Source organism: Rhinatrema bivittatum, chromosome 8, assembly GCF_901001135.1.
Source record: "Rhinatrema bivittatum chromosome 8, aRhiBiv1.1, whole genome shotgun sequence".
Taxonomy (NCBI): Eukaryota; Metazoa; Chordata; class Amphibia; order Gymnophiona; family Rhinatrematidae; genus Rhinatrema; species Rhinatrema bivittatum.
The window spans coordinates 25808102-25833124 of record NC_042622.1 but is presented as its reverse complement, the minus strand read 5'-3'; the positions used below and the strand labels follow the sequence as shown (position 1 = coordinate 25833124).

General features: G+C 44.2%; 1 protein-coding gene across 3 annotated transcripts in view; it reads left to right on the top strand.

The window, feature by feature from the left end:
- The window catches only part of TSHZ2 (teashirt zinc finger homeobox 2), a 313195-nt gene extending 290016 nt beyond the window's left edge, over positions 1-23179 (top strand). For all 3 annotated transcript variants that reach the window (XM_029611881.1, XM_029611882.1, XM_029611883.1), the window contains exon 2: positions 14890-23179. In XM_029611881.1, coding sequence (XP_029467741.1) covers positions 14890-17972 — 3083 coding nt within the window. In that variant the 3' untranslated portion in view covers positions 17973-23179. The remainder of the gene's footprint in view (positions 1-14889) is intronic.
- Positions 23180-25023: the final 1844 nt, after the last annotated feature.

Below are 25023 nucleotides of genomic sequence, written 5' to 3'. Positions count from 1 at the left end.
GTGAATCGATCCCGTGTTTCAGAGGGACTTCTGAGAAGAATGTGTTTCCTTACCCAGGCTGCAGTAATGGACCTTTATGGAGTTGTGTGACCGATATGTGTGCACAATCCACACGCCTTCTCACTGTGTGTGCGCATAGGTGAGAGGCGTTTCGGGGGATGAAATTGGGGTGGAGTTGGGTCACATGCGCTTTTTTATTTTAAATCTGCGTGCACCAAAAAGTATTTCTTTTATTTATTTAAAAGATGTCTGTTTCACATTATCCTCGGTTTGAAGTGGATAATAGGTGTAATAATGCGTGCCAGGATTATTTTCAAGGCAGTCTTATAAGTCTGCTTTATGCACATATTTGCCAACTAACTTATGCATGATGCTATAAAGTTAAATTTTCACAATTGGAACTTACACGCATAAGTAATAGCCCGAGGGTGGTTTAGAGGCATTCTGGGGCAGGCTTTAGAAGTTTGTGTACCAGTTGCGATTTTGTGAGCGGTATCCGCACATACATTACCGAACTTGTCTGTATGCTCACTAAAAAAGACTCTAAATAAATAAAATAAATAAATCAAGGAAGTGAAATTGCGCTCATCTTTTATCTCCACCTTTTTTTTCGTGGGAGGTCTGGGTAAAGTGATGGGGAGCTCAGGATGAAGTACTGGAGGAAGCTGGGTGAACAGGTGGAGGTGTCGACAAATACATGCACAAGTAAGCATTTTCAGAAACAGGGTATGCCCATTCTTTATCCTTCATGTATAACTCGTAATTACAAGCTCATGTAACAATTATTACCTGCACACAGGCCCAGTGCCACCGAGTGTGCCAACCTGTGCAGTTGCAAAGGGCGGCTCACCCCGTGGAGCGGCGTTGAGAGCAGGGAAAGGCCCATGTTGCCACCGGTGGACCTGATCCCACCGGTAGCAGAAGAAGCAGGAGGTCACAGCAGAAGAGGAAGCCCATCCGGCAACTCCTCCTCAAGTGCTGGCGATGCATGAGATGAGAATACAGGAAGTGCTAGCACCGCGAGTGTTGAATTACCTCAAGGCCAGCACATGAAGAGGCGCTGCAGAACGGCTGCCCTTCACAAAGAGGGTACAGGCTGGTAGCAGCAGCAGCAGAGGATGAATGACCCATTGACCCTGACTGCCTGGTCTGAATATGTGTGTATGAGTGAATGGGAGGCTGCCTGTGATGGATATGTGTGTATGAATGAGAGTCTGCCTGGGTTGTATATGTGTGTGTGTGTATGTGTGAATGGGAGCCTGCCTGGGATGGGTGATCAGAGCCTGTCTGGGATGGGTGGGTGTATAAATGGGAGCCTGCCTGGGTTGCATATGTGTATGTGTGTGTGAATGGGAGTCTGCCTCTGATGGGTTTGTGTGTGACTGTGAGCCTGCCTGGGATGGGTGTGGGTGTACATGTGTGTGCGTGCACATGCATGCATGGGATCCTTCCTGGGATGGGCAGGGACTGTGTGTGTGTACGAGAATGGGAGCCTGACTGGGATTTGGGTGGATGTGAATGGGAGCCTATCTGGGGTGTGTGTGTGAGAGAGAGAGAGAATGGGAGCTGTCTGGTCTGGGTTGTGTGTGTGTGTGTGAGAGAGAGAGAGAGAGAATGGGGGCTGCAGGTGGATTCCAACCTGCCAGCAGCTGAAATGAAGATGAGGACCTGACGCTGCTGGTAGATCCCAACCAAAAAAGAACTGGAGATGCCTGCAGGTTTGTCTAAGAGGGAGCGTACATCTGTATGAGTTTGTGTGTGTGTGTGTGTGTGAATGGGAGCATGCCTGGGATGGGTGTATGTCTGTGTGTGAATGGGAGCCTGTCTGGGATGGGTGGGTGTATAAATGGGAGCCTGCCTGGGTTGCATATGTGTATGTGTGTGTGAATGGGAGTCTGCCTCTGATGGGTTTGTGTGTGACTGTGAGCCTGCCTGGGATGGGTGTGGGTGTACATGTGTGTGTGTGTGTGTGTGCACATGCATGCATGGGAGCCTTCCTGGGATGGGCAGGGAGTGTGTGTGTATACGAGAATAGGAGCCTGACTGGGATTTGGGTGGATGTGAATGGGAGCCTATCTGGGGTGTGTGTGTGAGAGAGAGCGAGAATGGGAGCTGTTTGGTCTGGGTTGTGTGTGTGTGTGTGTGTATGTTAGTGAGAGAGAGAGAGAATGGGGGCTGCAGGTGGATTCCAACCTGCCAGCAGCTGAAATGAAGATGAGGACCTGACGCTGCTGGTAGATCCCAACCAAAGAAGAGCTGGAGACGCCTGCGGGTTTGTCTAAGAGGGAGCGTACATCTGTATGAGTTTTTGTGTGTGTGTGTGTGTGTGTGTGTAAGAAAGAGAGGAGAAAATTTGTGCATCCCACTCCCACTAATCCACAACAATCTCAGGGTGACTGGAAATCAAACGTTCCCAGATATGGAGAGTGTGAATTTTTAAAATCCTTTTCAGTTTTATTTTTCAGGTGTTATTTGCTGTGTTTGCTGTTTTGAAATATTTTATTGGTGTTTGTGACATTTAAAAAACTTGTATATGAGTTTTTAATTATTTGATCTTTTATTCATCAGCTTTTTTGGAAATATTATTAGTATGTTTTTACTATTATGATTATGTATTTATTTTATTTCTTGATTTTATTGTTTGTTTGAGGAATGGTGATACTTCTGTTTTTTCATTGTTGCACTGCATAGAGAGTCGGGCTTCTTGTGGTTTCCAGTTCAGTTTTTATCTGTGCATTTGTATTTCTACTTTATGGTTGCTCTGTTCTGTAATTGGTGGGGGTCTGTTTATGTTCTGCGTGTGGGAATGAGGTGAGGCATTCTCTGAATAGGAAGCGTATTAGTGTATTCGGGCCTTCAGAGGGTGAAGCTCACACCCAACACACATCACAATAGGCCTAATACCATAGGGGTTCCAAGTGTCTTTCTTTGCAGGGATTTCTGGTTGGTATCACAGCAGTGCATGTAAATATAATGCAAGTGATAGTTTTACCTCAGAATACTGCGCTTTGATATTTTTCATGTAAAATATAAATGCAGAACTCTTTAACTGCGTGTGTGGAATGAGGGGGGGCATTGTGCAAGGCTGTAAAGTTTGCCTAGGGCACCTATTACCCTTGCACCAGCCATGGGTCCGGGGGGGGGGGGGGGGGGGGGGGGGTCAGTTTTTAAAGTTTGTATCACTGAAGGGAACTGGGCGTTTTTCTGGTGGGCCCAGGACAGAGAATGAATGCACGGGTGGGGGAGCACAGTAATTGTTTGCACAGTGCAGCGAAAAAGCTAGCACCGGCCCTGCCTGCATGAAACCCTTGCATGTACCTTTTATAGAACGGGTAGAGAAAGTGTGCGGTTTCCTGCATTACTGAAATATGCGCACGCGCATGGTTTCGGAGCAGAAACGCCCGGTATTTTAGAAACCGTGCAGCTCCCAGCACACAGTTGATAAAATACTCCTGTAACTTTAGGCGCGCCAGCTTCTGTTCCTGCCTGCTGACGTATGCAGACCACTGAAACATCGCCCTGGCTGCGGGTCCCTTACCTGTACCTATTTTTATCTCCGTTGGTTTTTCCTTCAGGCCCTTCCTCTCCACTGTTCTATCCTGATGGAGAGATTTTTGATTTGGGAGCCGCTAACCATTTAGCGATTTTTTTTTTTCATTCCCACAGTAATAAAAGCAATTTCCTAATGCTATCTCTTTACCCTAGGCTTCTGAGTTGGTGGGCTAGAATGATAATAAAATCACTGTGACTGTGTGCGGGGAGCATTTTAAAATGCCTTAACAACATTAGCATGCCCCACAGAAAAATGATGGAAAGCATCCTTTATGTGGGGCCCACGTAATGAGCTGCGCTGAAGCTGCCCTGGGTTTCTGCACTAATTTGCGCGGGTTCTTGCTTGCGGTTTCTCCCACGTTAGTCTTAACGTGTGTATGTAGCGCAGGAAAAATGCGTTTAGAAACCCCACGGCTGGTTTTGCAGAAGTGCATGCCATGCAAAGGAGGCAATTAGCTATTCGACGAGCTAGTGCTCATGGGTTAGTTCGATTTTTTTTGTACACAGCTTTTTTTTTTAGCGCCTGGGTGAGGGCCGGAGTTAAGGTAAAGCTCGTGTCGGAAGGCCGGTTTACTCCATTGCTGGCACCAGTGTGGCTGTGTGTCCGTGCGGCTCTGGGGTAATCGTGGATTACCTTCGCTTTCTCCGGATGCTGTGGCACATTTCGCGGGTCGGCTGAAGAACTCTCTGCCGCATTTTCCTGCGCTTACCGGCATCCGCCACGCGATCCGCCACGGAACATGAAGGGGGTAGACATTGCTCTACCCACCTTCAGTGCCACTCCAGGGCCACTGACGTCTTCACTGTTTTATTAAAGGGGAAGGCTTTCGCCCCGTGAATCACTCGCGGGTCACCGCATTAATGCGGGTTTCTGCGCAGTCTATTACATAGGGCTTTGACCGCGCGTGTTTGCGCGCGCTTTCTCACAGTGTTTTACTTTTACGTGGATTTTCTGCGCGCATTTCATCTGCATACCTGTCCTTTATTACAGCCCCCAGAGGCGCCAGCTTTTGTTGTGAGCGATAAAAAAAAAAAATATGCGCAGACAACTAGCGCCGATTTCACCGCGGGTCTTCTTACCTCGACTCCTTAGTTATCAGAGCTTTAGAATCGTCTCCTGCAGCTTAGAATCTATCAGTGGGAAGACAGGGTGGACCAGGTAGCCCTTATTGACTGATGTCTGCTGCTTCTAAACCAGCAGTGCTTCCCATTTGCAAGTTGAAAACTATAGGAGGCTTTAGGAAATAATGTTTCAATGGACTGTTTTTAAAAAATATGTAGCCAAAACAAGAAAATAAAATAAAAATGTGGAAGGAAACGAAAACCATGCATATGCATGGATTTTCTAGTTTTCTTCTTTTACAGCTATGACCCTATTGAAAATAATCTCGTCCTTATTAGCTCAAAAGTATTTTCAATAGGATAGGTACCAGACGCAAGCCCCACCTTCCTGTCCAGTTTGAACCCCATTGATGTCTACCAGGAGTAATCAGGCCTCCAGATAGATGGGCACAGTAGGGATGGGCATTTGTTTGAAACAAATACAAAAAGTACAACGAATTAGGCCATTTTGGGTTCATTCTGAAGGGGTGTCGCCCTGGCGCCTGCTTCCGGTGCTGCAAGCACCGTTTTTAAAGTGCCCTTAAGGATCTCACCAGGACCGCAGGAAGTGGGTAATTGGAGGCCAGGGTGGGAACTGCCCTGCTGTGGCAGATTTGAATGGGGGCAGGCAGGAGGTGCCTAGGGAGGCCCAGCTGGGTAAGCCTGGGCCAGGAGTGGAGGTCAGAGGAGCCCGGGGAGGCCCAACAAGACAGGCTCTGGCAGGGTAAGAGGGGGCTTCGGGGCCACGAGAAGCCTGTTTTTTGTTTTTTTTTTAATTGGTTTGGTTTATATTTTTTCTTCTGTTTTTTTTCCCCTAGTTTAATGTTTATTTGTTTCAGAAAATAAACCAAACCAAAAAAAAAACCCCAATAAACAAACCAAAAAAAACGAATCCCCACCTGAAATGAAAAAAACGAATTGATGCAAAAAATATCGGGCAGCACGTCCCTAGGACAGGCAGAGTTAGCCAGTGCCATATAGGAGTGTCGAAAAGCACTTTAAATTTAAAAAATAATTTTCTTGGAGGTAAGAAAAATAATCACACTTGGGTCTTCTCTGCACTCCTTCTTTGATTTGCCTCAGAGGAAACTCACCACTTGCCCAGGGCAAATCAGAGAGGAGCAGCTGAGATGGGGCCAGGCTTGTCAGTCAGCATGTTCTCAGATCTCCCAAAAAATTGTTTTCAAAAAAGTCAGAATGGATCTTTGATCCCTTAAGCCTCCTACTCTATGTAAATATCAATATACAGTAAAGAGAAGCAAGTGCTTCTTTATAACAAGGGGCCCTGGTGATGCGTAATGCGCCACTGTGAATATTAATTGCAGACGCAAGTTTCCTATGGCTCTGTTTTCCATGCCATAGGCAAGGAACAGGAATCTTTATAGACTGGGACACATTCTATTGAACCAACGAGAAAGATGTACGTGAGCACACAGGAATACAAAGGTCCCTTCTTCAGATGTGTGTCACAACCTTCAAAGAATCCAGCTATCTCCTGGATCAGTACGGCTGCCCAGAATTGGGGAAAAACGTGACCTATGGATTCACCAGAAACCTCTCCAATACCACTGCCGTCAGTGGTTACTATTATTATTATTTTATTTTTATTTAAACCTAACGGTTTATTAAAACGCATCTTGCTGGTATTCAGCACCATGCTCTGGACAGTATGCATGATAGACAGATCCCCACGTCAAATTTAATAGTGCCTTTCAAATTTTTGAGATGCGCTAAGAGAAAAATAACTCAAACCACACCGTTGTCTGCAAGCATCTCCAGTCACTGTCTGTCTGAAATTATCCTCGGTATAAATGTCTTCCATTACTAGAGAGCATTCTCCGTGGCCATACAATAGCAAACAAATTCTTGAAAAACGTCTTTAATTATTCATTCTGGAATACCATTCTTTAGGCTTCTTTTCATAAATGTTAATCTTTATTATTGCCTTACCAGAGGAAAAAAAAAAGTAATACCTGTTATTAAAAGACCTATCAGGTTGACATGGATAAATGTTGGTAGCTATTTAATTGTTTCCCATCTGCAGTTTTATACAGTTTCTATCAAACTGAAGGGTAATTTTTTTTTTTAGTAGCTGCTTATTTTAAATGTACAAAACCCATGTGAGTAATTCTATTAGCTGCCCTACAGCACTGCAGTCTACAATCTCCCTCAGGCTGTTGTGAAATATTGATGGAATCCTGGCTTTGGTGGCTTTTCCTCTGATAAAACTAAACATTGGTCTGATGTTAGCTGAATGTGAATGGATCTGCTCAGAACTATATCAGTGGTGACTTCAAAGGCTGTTGGGGATGGAGTTTGCTTTTTATTCTTTTTAACAAATTGAAGTCTCAAAGCTTAATCGGGTGATAGCTGTGTGGTGTGAGGAGAGGAGGGCGAAAGATAGCAAAGTTTAAATCGCATGGACCGGAAACAAAAAAAACAAAAAAAATTGCCTAGGATTTTGCTTGACTGTTGGCAAGTAGCCTGCGAGGAAGACTTGCCCGGACCTTTACCGTCGCAGGGTTTCTCCGTAAAAGGCGAATTTGAAAAGCGTTAGCCGTGCAAAAGTTAGCGTATGCACGCGCAAGAATCTGCTATGTGCCTATTCTGCACGTTATAAAAGCTGCAAGTGCGTGCATATATTCACTTTTGCGTGCGGATATATGCGTGCACACGATTTTTACTATAGTATTTTATAACGTGTGCGTTTCACATACACTCATATGATAAAATGCACGCGGGTTTGCTACGCAGCATGCGTCCGTATGTGGGCCTGCAGCTGTACCTCCGCTGTTACCTGGATCAGTGTGTGCGGGGCTGAGGACTGAGGCCGAGCCTTGCCTTCTTTGAGTTTCCATGTGTGTGTGTGGGGGGGGTGGGGAGGGGGGGGCGGGCCTCCGTCCCTCCATCCCTGGCCCTGCATTCACCTATCCCGGCAACGGTGGAGTTAAAGTGGCAGCCCTGAGATCTGTGGAGCGGCAGGAGGAGGGAAGTGGATTGAGGGAGAAGTGGGTGCGCAAGACTAGAGAGGGACCACGGGGCAGAACAGAGCAGAACCTTTGCTGCTCCCAAAATTGTGCCACTCTAGGCACAGGCTTGAGATGCTTTATTGGAAAATCCAGCCGCCTGCCCGTAAGGGCTCATCAGCTTAATTCCTGGTGCAGCGCCATAAACGCCAGTTCAGCGTTGGCTCTTCCTTCACCTCTTCACGGCCCATCCTACGCTTGCTTGATTCTGTCTTGATTGTGTCTCCACCATGGCCACTGGAAGGACCTCCATGCATCCACCGCCATTTTCCTGAAGGCCTGCTTTGCTATTATTATTTCTGAGTTTCGGTCTGGGACCTCATGTTTCACGATTTTGCTTTCCACTACAAGCTTTGCTTCTTGTGCATTATGTATGCCTTTCAGGTATTTGAATGTCTCTAGCATAACCCCCTCCTCCCCCCCGATCCATCTCTCCTTCCCTTTATGTATACATATTTAGGTAAGAACATAAGAACATGCCATACTGGTTCAGACCAAGGGTCCATCAAGCCCAGCATCCTGTTTCCAACAGTGGCCAATCCAGGCCATAAGAACCTGGCAAGTACCCAAAAACTAAGTCTATTCCATGTTACCGTTGCTAGTAATAGCAGTGGCTATTTTCTAAGTCAACTTAATTAATAGCAGGTAATGGACTTCTCCTCCAAGAACGTATCCAATCCTTTTTTAAACATAGCTATACTAACTGCACTAACCACATCCTCTGGCAACAAATTCCAGAGTTTAATTGTGCGTTGAGTAAAAAAGAACTTTCTCCGATTAGTTTTAAATGTGCCACATGCTAACTTCATGGAATGCCCCCTAGTCTTTCTATTATCCGAAAGAGTAAAAAAACGATTCACATCTACCCGTTCTAGACCTCTCATGATTTTAAACACCCTTAGCCGTCTCTTCTCCAAGCTGAAAAAGTCCTAACCTCTTTAGTCTTTCCTCATAGGGGAGCTGATTCATTTCCATTTTCATTTTGGTAACCCTTCTCTGTACCTTCTCCATCGCAATTACTTCAGTCTCACCTCATGGGTTTTTTGTAGCCCTTCTCTGGGGGTCTCACAAATGCCCCACACATAAGCATTAACAGATCCTTTTTGGTACTGGATTCTTTGCAGAAGAGACTTTATGCACTCATTTTGTCTCCTGAGATCATGCACAAAACGTCTTTGAAGGTATCACAAGCTGCAAGGACTTTTACTCTGCATCTTGCCAGATGACCTGTGTTTAGATTTTCAACCACCGTGTGTTTGCGAGAACAGATATAATAGACCTAATCTGGGAAATTCATTTAACCTGCAGCCTACAGCATTGTTCTGTACGCTGCTATGTCACCTACTTTTCCTCCAAGGTCTTAGTCAACAGGTCAACCGGAGCTCAGAATTCCAGCTTGTCTTCCGGAGTACAGGACTGTTACAGACGTTCTCTTTCTCCAGTGGCACCAGCACTAGCTTTATAAGTAGGCTATCAAGACTGTCGTATGGAGGAACCAAAGAGTTTCCCGAGACTCGGTACTCAGTCATCATTTTGTGCAGGGGAATTTCTTCCATTGTGTTTTTCTCGATATAGGTAAAACTAGTTGAGAATGTGGGAGCTGAAGGCTGGGCAGGACTAGCCCCTTCCGTTTTCGCACTGCAACAGCTCCTCATGGGCACTGTCATTGGTGGAGTGGCGGGGGTGCCCCTCCGAAGTATGCCCTGTGTCTGGAATGATTCCCTAGTTGCTTCTGCCTCGCCAGTTCTAATTTGAAAATGGTGTCGGCTGTATGGACATAAAACAAAATGGCACTGGCCAGCACCATTGTGAAAATGGGAAGGGATGGGGCAGGAGTGACTGGGTGTCTCTCTTGCTCCTTTCTACATCATCAGGAACCCCTGCAGAAGAGGTGCATGTGGTCTGAGGAGGTGGAGGGAGGGCAAATTCTGTGTTGTCTTTTTTTTTTTTTTCCATTGACTTTCTCAAACTATTTATTTATTATTTTTATATACTGACATTTGATCTCAATTGAGATATCACACCAGTTTATATTCAGGTACTGGAGGCATTTATCTATCCCCAGAGGGTTTACAATGTAAGCTTTGTACCTGAGGCAATGGAGGGTAAAGTGACTTGCCCAAGGTCACAAGGAGTGACAGCAGGACTTGAACCCTGGTCTTCTGGTTCATAGTCCACTGCTCTAACCACTAGGCTATGCCTCCTCCTCCCTAAAATCCAAAGTGGGGGGGGAAATTTGGGGAAGTTTTCTTTTTGTTTCATTTTTAAACAAAACAAAATGCGGGTGGGTTTTGTCATGTGCCTCACTTCATTTTAGAAAGAATCCATACCGCTTTCATGTGATATGAGCCAAAAAAAAATGGAAGAAGAATATAAACCTAACAAGACAATATCTAAAGTAAGAAGCCGTTTCCTTGCTCATAAAGCTGCTTTCTTGTACAAAGAATCCCATCATACCTGGCAGTCAGCCAAGATAGCTTAGTGCCCTCGTTTTCAGCTGAAAAGAATGTAATATGCGGTGCTAAGGTGGCTTTATGGCAACATTGCTCTAAGCAGAAACCGCGTCGATGGCATAGCGTAAACAAGCCTGAATTTACGCGCAAGTACTCTAGGCCTACGTCTACAGCAAAATAGAGGCGTGGCAGAATACTTCTCGGCCCTATGGCCCATCCCTGCTAACCACCCTATCCGTGTAGGAGAGAGAGAATTTGGGGGGGGGGAGGGGGGAGAAGAATTATGTCCCTGAGAGATATTTCCCAGGGGGCAGTGTTGGAGGACTTCAGAAAACAAGGGGTTGGAGAGGGCTGGTGATGGCACAGTATTTTGCCCTCATGGTTCTTAGAAGTGGCAGAGGGCACAGTCTGTGATTGGTAATAAACCTAAACTTCACCGTGAGCTCTTAGTTGACGGGTAGGGCGATGTCATCATTCACTGGTCCAATAGATGCTTTTTAGTTGTTGTTTCTTTGGGCTTTTTTTTTTTGCTAACTTGTAATTTCCCTAGCATTAGGAGCACCTTAAAATGAACTTACTGGAGACAGCAGAGTCGAGCTAAAATGTCTTTTGTTAGCAGACGAGTCAAGGCATTCGTAGGAAGTGGCTAGGAGAGGTGGGGTCAATATCTGTTATTGGCAGGAAATAGTTTAGAGTCAGAAACAGTGTTTGCCAAAATTAAAAAGATGTTCGGGATGCAGCCAGACAAGTAGGAAACAAGATTTATACCTTGTACCACTGGCTGAGTTTTCTGTACTAATGATGTTATTTTAAATAAAATTGGAATCCTGTGTATGCATGAAACAATACAGATGGTGTGCAGAGTTTACACAGTTTATGAAGGTTGTTCGGGACATAGATTTACTGTCCCTTTTCTTGGCAAAACAAAAAATTTTCCAGTCTTCGATGGAGCTGTATATTATATATATATATATATATATTTTTTTTTTTTTTTTTAAAGAACAACCTCTCTGTGTGTGGAAAAATATACCCAGTTGGACTAAAAAAAGATTTTACTCAGTGGAAAAATTAAGAGTAAAAGTCATTGGTTTTGAGTATGATGAAGTACTGAATTAAAGTATTTGCAGAGGCATGACTTATCTACTCCTCATGTCTTGATAATCACGCTGGAACTTATTCTCAAGATAGTAATCACATAGATGGGAACAGAGCTGTACAAATGGTGGGATCAACAGTTGGCATCTAAAACACTTGGAATAAGATTGAGCCTCAGTAAAAGATGTGTGGACTTTTGACATTTTTTGTTTGCAAATACATTTGCTGATGTTTTTCCTAATATCTACATGGATTTATTTGCAAATCATATAAGGCATGGGGTTTTGTTAAAATATCTCAATCTGCGGCAAGATTTGCCACAGATTATTCAGTGGAAAAACTCACTGCTTCATAAGAAGCTAAGTCCACATCAAAACCATAGGGGCGGATTTTAAAAGGCCCGCGTGCGCCGGCGCGCCTATTTTGCATAGGCCACCCGGCGCGCATAAAGCCCCGGGACGCGCGTAAGTCCCGGGGCTTTCGAAAAGGGGCGGGAGGGGGCGTGTCCGGGGCGTCCCCGAAACAACGCGGCGTTTCGGGGGCAGGCCCCGGCGTTTCGGGGGCGGGCCCGGGGGCGTGGCGCCGGCCCGGGGGCGTGGTCAAGGCCTCCGGACCAGCCCCCGGGACCGGAGGACGGAGCGGGGCTGCCAGCCGACGCGCGCAAAGTTACGCCTGCTTTCAGCAGGCGTAACTTTGCCGACAAAGGTAAGGGGGGGTTTAGATAGGGCCGGGGGGGTGGGTTAGGTAGGGGAAGGGAGGGGACGGTGGGGGGAGGGCGAAGGAAAGTTCCCTCCAAGGCCGCTCCGAAATCGGAGTGGCCTCGGAGGGAACAGGCAGCTCGCGCTGGGCTCGGCGCGCGCAGGTTGCACAAATGTGCACCCCCTTGCACGCGCTGACCCCGGATTTTATAAGATACGCGCGGCTACGCACATATCTTATAAAATCCAGCGTACTTTTGTTCGCGCCTGGTGCGCGAACAAAAGTGCGCGCTTGCGTATTTTTTAAAAATCTGCCCCTTAATCTTTATCAGATTTTATGGAAAACTCCATATTTAAAAGGAAATAAATATATATATTATAGATTTCTTACTATGAGCTGTTGCAAACCTGTGGAAATTCCTAGCTTGCTTACATGGCTCTCACAAATCCCTGATTAAGAATAATGGGCCGGATTTTCAAAAGGGTTACACACGCCGGGCCTATTATAACCCCTACACTAATACCTAAACCTCACCTCGAGTTACTAAGGGGGCCTCCCACATTTATTTATTTATTTAAAATCTTTTAATATACCGATACTCAAGACAAATGTCCTATCGTACCGGTTTACAGCAAACAAGGGATAACCAGCGATATACGAGAAAGTTACATGAAACAGGGACAACTAAGAGAGGTAGGATTGGCTTAACATAAATAGATAAATAGATAAATAGCGCTACTGAAGAGTAATTAACAAGCAACGTATGATAGTGACTAGGCGAAAGACCTAGTAGGAACTCAAACGAACAGTTCTTTAAACAAACATCTGTACTGGGCGACGGAAGAACGGAGAAGGAGTTTAGGTAAGGCGGGGGGGTCAGGAAGGACGTGGCAGGGGGAAAAGACCGACAGGTGGGGGGAGGGGAAGCAGGGGGCTGACAAACTAACGGGGAGGCTTGTATTATAACAATATTGGAGCAGGAGAGCAGTCAAAGTTATTAAAGTCATTAATGGAACCAGAGTAGTTCTTACGGACATTATGAAAGAAGATTTATGTGCCATCCCTTATTAGTGGTGAGGCCAGTCAAGGGAAGGCTTGTTTGAAAGGCCAGGTTTTCCGTTTCTTTCTGAAGGTGAAAGGGCATTGTTCCTGGCGAAGCTCTGTGGGTAATGAATTCCATTGAGAGGGTCCGGCAGTGGACAAAGCACGTTTATGAATGGAAGGGTGAAGTATGGATTTAGTAGGGGGTGCTTGAAGAGATCCTTTATAATACCATAGAGATATAAATACCTATCTAGCGTAAGGGCATTATGGTTAGTCTCTCTCTCTCCCTCTCTCTCTCTCTCTCTCTCTCTCTGTGTCTCTCTCTCTCTCAGAAATACATCAATTCTGGCACTTATCACAATTTGTGCTAAGATAGCACTTCGCACAGGTATTTGCACAAATTGTGATAACTGCCTATTGCCATAAATCACACCCCTTTTCCTATCGCATGCGATATTTAGTGCATTTTGATAAATCCAGGCCTAAGTAGTGCCAAATATAGTGATATTCAGCAGCATAGCTGTGCTGCTTAATATCCTATGTAAGTTAGCCAGAAAGTCTTGTTCAGTTAACATACATAAATGTTCAGTTTTCAATATTGACCTCCCAGGTATTTACTGTTGGCCAAGATTGCAATTTAAATTTTGATTGAATAGATCCTCTATTTCCCATCAATAAAAAATCAAGACAATAATACCAAAGTTCCTGACCACAGCAAGGGCTTATTTCTTCCATGAGTATATTTAGCTCTTGATATTTAACTGGAAAACCCCTGAAGTTATCCGGTTCAAATCTTAGAATGTATATTTGCTCTAGCCTTCATATTAAATGAAATCTTTTCACTTTATATTTTATATTTTAGTTGATCTTCATGAATTAATTTGCAGGATTTTATAATCTTTGCTGTGATTTGTAATACTAGTGCCAAAGAAATAACGCTCACTTAAATAGTATTCAATGTATCAAAAAGTCTGCCATCAAGGAACTTGACCTTAAATCGTTTAGCATTTAGGGATGAAAAGATACACAATTTTTGGTTTCTATCATTCATTTATTTTGGTAAAAAAAAAAGGTTTTCGGTTCACTCATTCATTTCAGTTTTATTTTTGGCACTTTTTTCAGTTTGTTTCATTTGATGCGGCAGTTTATGTTTTTGAATGCCATTATACAAGCATAAATTAAAATCTTATGTTCATAAAACATTTAATGCGCAGAAACTACCAGAACGAATGAAAACGAATGATTTGAATTGTAGTGGCTCAGCATCGAAATTGTGTTTATACTATGTAATGCCATATTGAAATGTCCAACTGCCTTTTAGTCTACTAAATGTTTTAGGATACGCAAGAGTTCGACAAAAAATGACAATAAAGGGAGGATTCTCTTTTATTTCTTAGGGAAGTTTTGTTTCCAAGGCTAAATAAGACAGGAGTCATGTTTTTAGTAGAACCTAAATAAAAACCTCATATTTGAAATTACTACCTTTCCAATTAAAGGATAGTTAGAAGTTATATTTCCAAGGCAGGAAGATTATTAACTGCAGAAGCTCTGATACTTAAAAAGAATTATGGCCATCTGCCAATAAAAGACTGTAAGCTACAGAAAAAGACATAATTGGCTTTTTCATTTTCAATAGTAACAGGTCATAAACTGTAGATTAAATGGAAGTCCAGTTCAAAAGGAAATATAGAACAGGGACAGAAACCAGACAGTGACATTGTATTGCAGTCACGTATTCTTAAGAAAAAAAAAAAAAAAGACTGGGGTTCACCAAATCCAGATTTTGTAGGAGTTTGCTAGAGTGCCCCTTCCTGAACCGGGTTTAATATGCTGCTTAACTTTTATCTGATTATTCTAGAAACTTTAAAAAAAAATCAACGTTTAATGGTATTAACATTATTTATATGCTATGTTTGCAGGCTACGTCCAAGAAGAAGAAGACCTAAAGGATGAAGAGGCGAAGGAGGAGGAAGAGGAAGATGACGACAGTAATTCTGGAGCTCAGCCTCAGGGCAGTAATTATACTGCCACTGATGAAGAACAAGAAGCGGGTCCTGAACAGAAAGGTAGTTTTAGTTACCAAAATTCTCCAGTAAGCCATATGTCCAACCAGGATGTGGAAAATGAATCCCTTTTAAGTGATGCTAGTGACCAGGTGGCAGACGTGAAGAGCATTTCTTCAAAAGACGTCCGGGATCAAAAAAGTAACGTCAACCCCAAAGTTCAGGATGAAGGCTTCACGCACGACTGCATGCATAAAATGACGGCAGTGTATGCCAATCTACTCTCGGATTCCTACTGGACAAGGTTAGGGTTAGGTTTAAAGTTATCTAACACAGAGAGGAGAAGCTGTGACAGTAGAAATGGAGCAAGCAAAAGTGACTTTGATTGGCACCATGATGCACTATCAAAAAGTTTGCAGCAGAGTTTACCTTCCAAGCCAGTGTCCAAGCCAAACCTCTTCAGTTCAGTTCAGCTATACAGACAGAGCAGCAAAATCTGTGGAACTGTATTTACAGGGGCCAGCAGGTTTAGGTGCAGACAGTGCAGCGCAGCCTATGACACTTTGGTAGAATTAACAGTCCATATGAATGAAAGTGGCCATTACCAGGATGACAACCATAAAAAGGACAAGCACAAACCTGCCAGTTATTCAAAAACCAGAAAAAGGGCATTTCAGGATATGGACAAGGAGGATGCACAAAAAGTTCTAAAATGCATGTTTTGTGGTGACTCTTTCGATTCCCTTCAAGACTTGAGTGTTCATATGATAAAAACAAAACATTACCAGAAAGTGCCTTTGAAGGAGCCAGTACCCACCATTTCCTCAAAAATGGTCACTCCTCCAAGGAAACGTGCTTTTGATGTTAACAGACCTTGTTCCCCAGACTCTACAACCGGATCTTCTGCAGATATGTGTTTGTCCCAGAAGGCTGCAAACATGCAGTTGTCATCCAACAACCGCTATGGCTACCAGAATGGTGCCAGCTATACTTGGCAGTTTGAGGCCTGCAAATCCCAGATTCTAAAGTGCATGGAATGCGGCAGTTCACATGATACCTTGCAGCAGCTTACCACGCACATGATGGTAACTGGCCACTTCCTGAAAGTCACTAGTTCAGCCTCCAAAAAAGGGAAGCAATTAGTTATGGACCCCTTGGCTGTGGAAAAAATGCAGACCTTGTCTGAATCACCAGCGAGTGACTCGCAGGCTTCAAAACCAACAAGTCATGCATCGTCAGACTGTGCACCACCTGCACTGGAGCCCAGAAAAGAGAGCCCAAGGGATATACAGTATGAAACCAATAAAGGTGAAAAAGTAGGAAAGAATGATGAGCAGGAAGATACTCCTGAGAAACCATTTGATCCTACCCTAAAGTACCAGTATCTTAGAGAAGAAGACTTAGAAGATGGTTCAAAGGCCGGAGGAGACATTTTGAAGTCTTTAGAGAACACTGTCACCACAGCTATCAATAAAGCTCAAAATGGAGCTCCTAGTTGGAGTGCATACCCTAGCATTCATGCAGCCTATCAACTCTCAGAAGTGGCCAAGCCTTCTTTACCAATAGGTTCTCAAGTACTGCAGGTTAGACCAACATTTTCCAACAAATTAAGGCCCATTGCTCCAAAGGGAAAAGTAACACTTTTGGTTCCCGTCCCATCAAATGCGTCTCAATGTGTTCGAGTGAAGAAGGAAATGGAAGACGCTGATGAAATGCTGAAAGATTCCAGTAAAGACAGTAGCCAAACAGAAGCTATTTCACTATGCAAAAATGAAGAAGAATCTTTCCCTAAAATAGAGGGATGTATAGAGCCCAAAGAGTCAGAATCTCTTTTCATAAAAGAGGATGAGAAGGCTACTGAAAATGATGATAAAGAGAAAACAAAGATCAAAGAATCTCTAGAATCTACTCTCAGCAATGGATGTGCCATCTTAAAAAGCGTTACCAACCATTCTTCTGAGCTGCCTTGTGTGAATCCACTCAGTGCCCTGCAGTCTGTTTTGAATAATCACTTGGGCAAGGCTACTGAACCTTTGCGTTGCCAGACCAACTCATGTCCTAGCTCAAGCACAATTTCCATATTCCAGAAACCGAACTTAAATGCTCTAGATAAACCAGCTTTATCTCCTGCTCCACCAAGGCCTGCCAGTCTAGCCAGTCCTTATTTGTTTGAAAACAGTGATCAACCTATAGATCTCACCAAGTCTAAAAGCAAGAAAGCTGAGTCAGCCCAAGCCAAGTCTTGTACTTCCCTGCCACAAAAGCATGCTCTCTCTGACATTGCAGATATGGTCAAAGTTCTTCCAAAAGCTACGACACCAAAACATGCTATTCCTTCAAGAATTGCATCAATGAAATTGGAGATGGATGTCAGACGCTTTGAAGATGTCTCAGCAGAGGTCTCCTCTTTACACAAAAGAAAGGGTAGGCAGTCGAACTGGAATCCACAACATCTTTTGATTTTGCAAGCTCAGTTTGCTTCCAGCCTCTTCCAAACATCGGAAGGTAAATATTTATTATCTGATCTAGGTCCTCAAGAACGAATGCAGATTTCCAAATTTACTGGCCTGTCTATGACCACCATCAGCCACTGGTTGGCGAATGTCAAATACCAGCTTCGGAAAACTGGTGGAACAAAGTTTTTGAAAAACATGGACAAAGGGCATCCCATCTTTTATTGCAGTGACTGTGCATCTCAGTATAGAACCCCATCTACTTACATTAGCCACTTAGAGTCCCATCTAGGTTTCCAAATGAAAGACATGAACAGACTGGCAGTGGAACAGCAAACCAAGACAGAACGAGAAATTTCGAGGGTATCCATTCAGAGGTCGCCACAAACTGTAGCTGGGGAAGAGGACACAGACTCTAAGTTCAAGTGTAAGTTATGCTGCCGGACATTTGCGAGCAAACACGCGGTGAAACTTCATCTAAGCAAAACACACAGCAAGTCACCTGAACACCATTCCCAGTTTGTAGCCGAGGTGGATGAGGAATGATTCTGAGGTATACAGTACCTAGGAAAAGTGAGTTTTACTTTTCTGATAGTACGGTTTCTTTTTTTTCCACAAGGAAAAAAACGGAGCATATGTACTTTCTTAGGAGTAGAAAGCACTATAAAAAGTAAAAATATAACTCTGACATATTGGTCTTCTAGATATCTTCTTTAATTCATGTTACGTTAAATGAGCAAAGCTTGTTTAAGTACAATATTATTGCTATTATTGTTGCCTTTGTTTATATGCCATTCCCAGGGATTTTCTACATTCCTTGTAGCCCCAGTTTCCACTCGTCTGCTTTGTTACCCCCATGAACTAATACTTTTTTTGTCTCCTGCGGATCATGCCAATGGATGAGCCACATGAAGCAGTCGTCTGCTTGTAATGCTCCGATGCCTTTCTATTTTTTTTGTTCTCCTTTATGGCGAGACGTTTTTTTTTTTTTTGTTCAGCTTCCCCTGCCCCTGCCAAGCATATGCACTTATTTTTCACTCTGAAAGAGGAAGGAGCTTCTCAACACAGAAACAAATTCGACCCTTTAATTTGGTAATGTCGTTGATCAAGTGCGACATGGCCCAGCCAATTGCTTGGCACTGAATGTACCACTACTTGCTACATGCCGGAAATCATCCACCCAAGGTTCCAGCTTCACACCTCTTTCAGCTTGTAGGTTTTTGCTTCATAACGTCGTCTTATTTATCATCAATGTAACATTATACGAAAAAAAAAACCCTAGCTATGATTATGGTTTAGTGTACTAATTGTTGTATTTATACTGAAGAGGGAGCACAAACTGGTACGTCATCCAGAAGCAATGTTTATGATGCTATGGGCTTGATTTATCAAAAGCTGTTGCTTAAGTCACTGAATATGAGAAAACCATTAATAAATCAGGCACTTCATGCTGTTCACTATTTTGTGTAATTTAACACCATTTCTTTCTCATTTTAGTTTACTATCAAGCCTGGTATTTTTGTTGTGAAATAAAATGGCATGACTATTATCAGAAAGCTCACACCCCTGTCTGAAAATTCCTATGAGCTTGTTGTAACCATTCTGAAAGTTTCCGTGAAAGAAAATCGGATTGTGTTCACTTCTCTATGTGTTCCATTGTTTCAGGAAAATGGATTTTCAGTTTAAGTTTCTATGAATACAATTATAATGAGTTCAGCAGATTTTCACTGTCCAAAAACCAAAATTTACCTTCCTATCAAGTAAAAACAATTTTTTTTTTTGCCAGTTTGACTTTACCGGGGATTTAATGTCAGCATTGTTAAACCAGAGATTATGGGTAAAAAAATCAACTTAGGTGCCTGAGGGCAAAATTTCTCTGCGCAATTTAATCACCGTTATTTTCTCTGTAAAACTTTGGGGGGCGTAAGCTCCAGGTGCTGCACCACAGATTAGGAACTGACCCGCTGCCACGCCTATTAGAAACTATTTTCCAGGCACCCAGATAGCACTAAGGCTTGCACTCCTGGGAGGGGAGGGAAAATGAAACGAGAGAGCGCACATACCAATGCAAAAACCTCGTAAAAGGTCGGCCCTTCGAGATTAGACAAGCGTGTGAGATAATAGCCATGTTCTTGTGAGGTTGTTCACTGGTCTTGGGAGTAGGTTTGTGACTGATCTTGAGCTGCTCACCCAGAGAAATCTGGAAAAATAAATAAATTTGGCCGTTTAGTGGCTATGTCAAGTGTTCACAGGGCCTTTCCCATCTTTTCTGAAATATATCTCGATATATAGCAAGACAGATACCGGTACATGCTCTTCTGTATCTTAGATGGGCTAGGGGTCCTGTATGCCTGGATTATTTACACATACAAAATATTCCAGATATCCAAGACCCCCCCCCCCCCCCCCCCCAAATCCATTTAGCCTTTCTAACTGTTCCAATCCAGCCCTGCCCCTCACGGTTATACCGAGGGAGCATCTGTGGGAGAGCGTGCGCGGGAAGCTTTTAATTCTAGCGCTCCTGCCCACGCCTACTCCTGCAGCTTAAGCTTATTGGTCCTATGAATTTACCTTAAAACCAACCGGCTACAAAAAGAGATGGGAGCAGTAGGGCTCTGCTTCCTGTCTGCCTTCACCCATTAACTGCCGGTGTCACCGATGAAGCAGCCTCGGTCAGGGGATGGGGAATGACAGAGTGACTTTGGGTGTTTAACAAAATGTTCCTGACACTTTTTTGTTAAAGTGTTAATTCCTCCTCCAGAAACATATATGGGAATATCTTTAGCAGAGGATTTTAACCTAATGGATTTTCAGATTAGTAAACTTGCCGTACTGGTTTAAGTTATCAATTATTTGCCACTGTTTGTTATTTTTATGAAGATTGGGATATAATAATGCGTATTACTATTGTCAAAATATTAACATCGTTTGACAGTTACATTTGGGAGGAGACTAAGTAGCTAGAATCAAAAATATATCTTTGGAAAAGAAAAGTAATTTTATTCTCTTATTAAATGAGAGAATGTTATACAGTTATATGCATGACCAATATGTGGCCTTGTACTGGATACTAATTCTCTGGAGAAATCTAGATCAACAGGGCCCGCTGGTTGATTCAGCCTTATGCACTGAATAAAGCCCTGACATGAAGATGCCTAGAAGGTTTGCCCTATAGCATAGCGGGTGGGGAGTATTCATTAAACAGAGCACACACCTAGTACCCAATACTCAGCAGTGCCATAGAAGACTGGGGATGAAGTGACGCTGCTTCCTGTACAGAACCACCATTCCAGCAGGCATGCACAGCACATTATTGTATGAGGCAGTGAGAGTCTTTGGATGGCCCTGTTTCTTAAAATTAACCTTTCGATCTTCAGAATAGAGCAGTGGTTGCGTTTTTCCTGTGTTATGACTGTCAGTCGGTATGTTCTCCCCTGGGAAGCATGCTCAACATCTTCTGCAAATCCACCCTAAGGATGTGCTATTATAGGAACAGCAAAAGAAGGCAGTGGGATCCCTCAAATCGTTATCCATGTGTGGCTAACAAAACAAAAACAGTCACGCAAGTTTGGATTTTCCACAGTAGATAGGTAGGATTAAAGGCATAGGCACTCTCGGTGCCTAAGCTTTCATAGTTTAATAAAAGATCTAGCGGGTTTTGTACTTGCTGTCCGGTGTATAGTGACACAGGACGAGAACATGATAGAAACCAGCCCACGCCAGAGTCTGGGAAACAGCCAGGAGCCAGGCAGCAGAGACGGTTATCCACTGCACTGAAGATACTGTGAAAATTCTGCTAAACAGGCACTTTGCAACAAAGGGAAAAGCACTTTGTTTACTGTTCGCTTAGTGTTGCTGAGAGAATTTAAATCAATGCTGAATTTTTTTTTTCTGCTTCCCCTTTTCTGAATCGGGCCTCCACCAAGCTCTGCCACCTCGTGGAGAAATCTTTCTGAATTTGTACCTAAGTGCATATCCTTTGTGTGGTTTTATTTTGAAATACCCCATGCAGTTGTAACATTTTTCCATTTCTGGGGTGATGGGAAAATGCAGTTCGTTGCTATTTCTCATTTGCCTCAGTGACAAGCTGCCAGTAACAAGATTTACTGTATATATTTTCTGCATGTTTAATTGTCCTTAATGAACACACACACACACATTTTTGTTTTTTATTGAAAGACCTTCATGGCAAGGGTCCCAATACTTGAACTCATATTTTCTACAGATTCATGGTTTTTTTTTAAAATATATTTGCTCAACTGCATTAAATCTCTTGCCATGCAGATGGAATAAGAGCAGGAACCGGCCTTGGTAGGCAGGTCAGCGAGGGACCACCAGGGTGACAGCTTGCAAAACTGTGAACGCCGGAGTGCACTTGGTTTATGTGAAAAACCAGTTTATGAGAGCGCTGTCAGGGAGGGATCAGAACATTTAAGAAAAGGCCACGGGAGGCACACAGAAATGGCTACCTGTGATGAGCTAATGTGAGAGCAAGTTAATGCAAAACAGATATGATTTAACAATGATAAACAGTCTTATTCTGTCTTCACGGCTTCCTCCTTTCTTTTTCTAACCATCGGGTTGAATGCCATGACTGTGTTTTTCCTCAATACTTTTTTTTTTTGTAGGAGACAATAACTGACATTCTATGGTAAATGAAAGACAGAGCAAAAGCAGAACTGGAAAAAAAAAAAAATCCTCTAATGCAGTGACACTTACGTGCCCCTGTATTGTTGAAAATGAGCAGACAATTGTTCATCACATGGCTTCTAATGCAGTTAAGGCATTCAGCTATAATTTCTCCTTGCATTTATAATTGCTGTCATAGACTGCACACCTCAGTGAGCAGATTAAAGCTATAAATTATTTAGCCCTAGCTTAAGATGAGGAACTTGATTTGTCTGGCAGCCACTATTCGTTAGAGAGCTTGACACTTCACATAAAAATGACTCAACTTGATGAAGAACAATGCAGTGATTTTAAATCAGTCACTGTACCACGCCCTGTTAGAATCGCCAAGTGATTTGTTAAGTGATAGCGGGAGCATGCAGATGACTGCGTGTCTTAACGGGTACCAAAACAGAACATTTTTTTACTTTTCTCTCCTCCCCAACCAGACTCCCCCCCCCCCTCCCCATTTCCGAAACCAGTGCTTGCCACGTTTTGCCACTGTAAACGTTACAGGACAGGTTGACCCTGGAAGAGGATAAGGGCTGCCTTGAGCGTAGGGGGAATGTCACCGCTTTAGGCATCAGGAGGAGGAACTATTTTTTTTTGTTGTTCTTGTTTTTTGTATCTGCCTTTTCACGCTCGGGCCTCGGCAGAAGCTGCAAGCATTGTTATTTGCAGGGATATGTCTCTTTAAAAAAAAAAAAAAAGAATGGAAAGCCCGCCGGCGCGCACAGTCGGCATGAACCGTCTGATAAGGCTCAGCGCAAGGCACCGGCCTTGCTGATATTTTACACTTTTGAATTTGCTGCTCGTCAGTGTCACGGGGCGATGTTTTACTTGGATCCATTTGTGTGTGTGTGTGTGTTTCACAGACCGCTAATAAAGGGGGAAAACCCCCTCCCCAGTAAAGTTATAAACTCCAAAGGGGAGAGATTTCACCCCGACCTCTTCCCCGCCCACGTTTCACGTTTACGTGTGCGCAGGCCTCAGGCCGCGTCTCGACCTCCTCGCTTCTAAGTGACATTTCCCTCCGACGATGGACACTTCTGTTGCTTTCGTGCCTTCCCCCCCCCCCCCCCCCCCCCCCCCCCATTTCCATGGTTAGTGATGTGCGGAGCTAAAAAAAAAAAAAAAAATGTACAGAACTGGACCTATTTGTGTAAATAGAGAGTCGGGGTGGGGTTACCTGCAGCCTTGCTGATTTTTATAGGCTAAGAATCTGTATAGTAATTATCTGTAAATCTGGCTTTTCAAGGCATGCGGTCAATGAAGAAAGTGAATATTATGGCTTCAGTCTTAAAAGAAAAAATAAAAGGTACTGGTTTACTAGTACCCGGTTTCTCCTGCACGTTTTACAATAAATGGAAAAAGTTTGAAACACAGCAGAGTGGAGTGTTGTCTCTTTTCTCGTCTCCGCCCTGTTCGAGCGCTGTCCTTTGGTTTCGACGAGACGGGCTTTATCAGCTTCCCTCCGCCAAGGACGCCTGCGGTGGCCGCCCCCGCCAGCGTGGCGCAGGTAGTGACGGGACTCGAGCAAGGTTGGCCCACCCGGGGGGGGAAAGGCGCTGGGTGGGGGCCCGTGGAAGGGAGGCGCCGGTGCCGCGCGCTCCACCCCCCGCCGCTGCACGGAGGCGCCGTCACCCGCTCTGGAAGGCACATTTTGTGCGGCGTAGCCCTTACCGCCGACGCACCAGAATGAGCTTCGAAGGACGTGTGGTCAGCTCGGCGCACGTTAATTCCAAGCCAATGAGGTCACTAAGCCTTCCCTCCCGCCGCAGAGAGGTGCGCGCTGGCCGAGCGCACATTTTCTTAACGCTACAAAACTCTCTCCACCTGGTCGGAGATGGACTAAAGGTTTCTGACGCTGGATCCACTCCAGGAGAGAGGGGGTGCCAGCATTGCCATTTGGCTAGGGCCTACAATGTTCAAGGGGCCTACTTTTGTTGGGCAAAACTTTTAAAAACGCTAAATATATCTATTTCTAGCATGTATGAATAAAAATTTCAATTGTAATTGAAGAATTTGCTAACAAAAAGAACTCGTAAAGCCATCTTAAATAAATACAAATTATTTGGGAAATTTAGAAAACGATTCCTCTTATTGAGTATCACATCAGAACCTTACACAGGGGCCTACTTTTCTTAGCTGGCACGGGCCCTAATTCCTGCTCTCTCCAGCCCTGGCTGGATCCGCCGTCAGGGCTTCCCCGGGAGGCTGAGCAGCAGAAGCTTAACAGTGGGTTTATTTTTTCTTTAAGTCTAACTCTGGCCAGATAGCTGGCTAGGAGCAGAACGAAAGACAGGACCCTAAGTTAGGCAAGAGACACGCTCCTGCTTACATTCTGCTTCTCGGCACTTTAAAGCGGATTACGTTCAGATGCTGTAGGTGTTTCCCTGGCCCCAGAGGGCTCACAATCAGGGAACTGATTGTGAGCCCCACAATCGCGGGGGGGGGGGCACACTTTGGTGCGTCAGCCCAGGTACACGGCCATTTTATAACGCGCGCACGTTTATGCGCGCGTGTTATGAGATAGCCTGGCCGCGGACTCACGTGCGCACGGTTTTAAGTGGGCGCGCGCCTATGCACGGGGCATCCCATTTCTACCGCGTAACTAAGGGAGTTTTAAAAGGAGCGCACGTCCTCGCCATTGTCAGCTTCACCCGTTCATCCACCAATTCGCTCCGTTAACCAGGTCCTCTGGTTGAATAGCTTACACTCCCTCCGGACCCTTATAGCCCCTCAGGTATGGCCAGATGTTTACTGTTTAAAACCTACACCTTGTTCGCAGCAGAAGTAAACTTATGCGGCAGGGGATCTGGGTGTGTGCCAGGCGCGTAAGTATTTCTGTGCACGTGCCTTTGGCCTCACCCCAAAATGTCCATGTCCTGCCCAGACCCTTTTTGGAAACTTTACAGATGTGCATGCA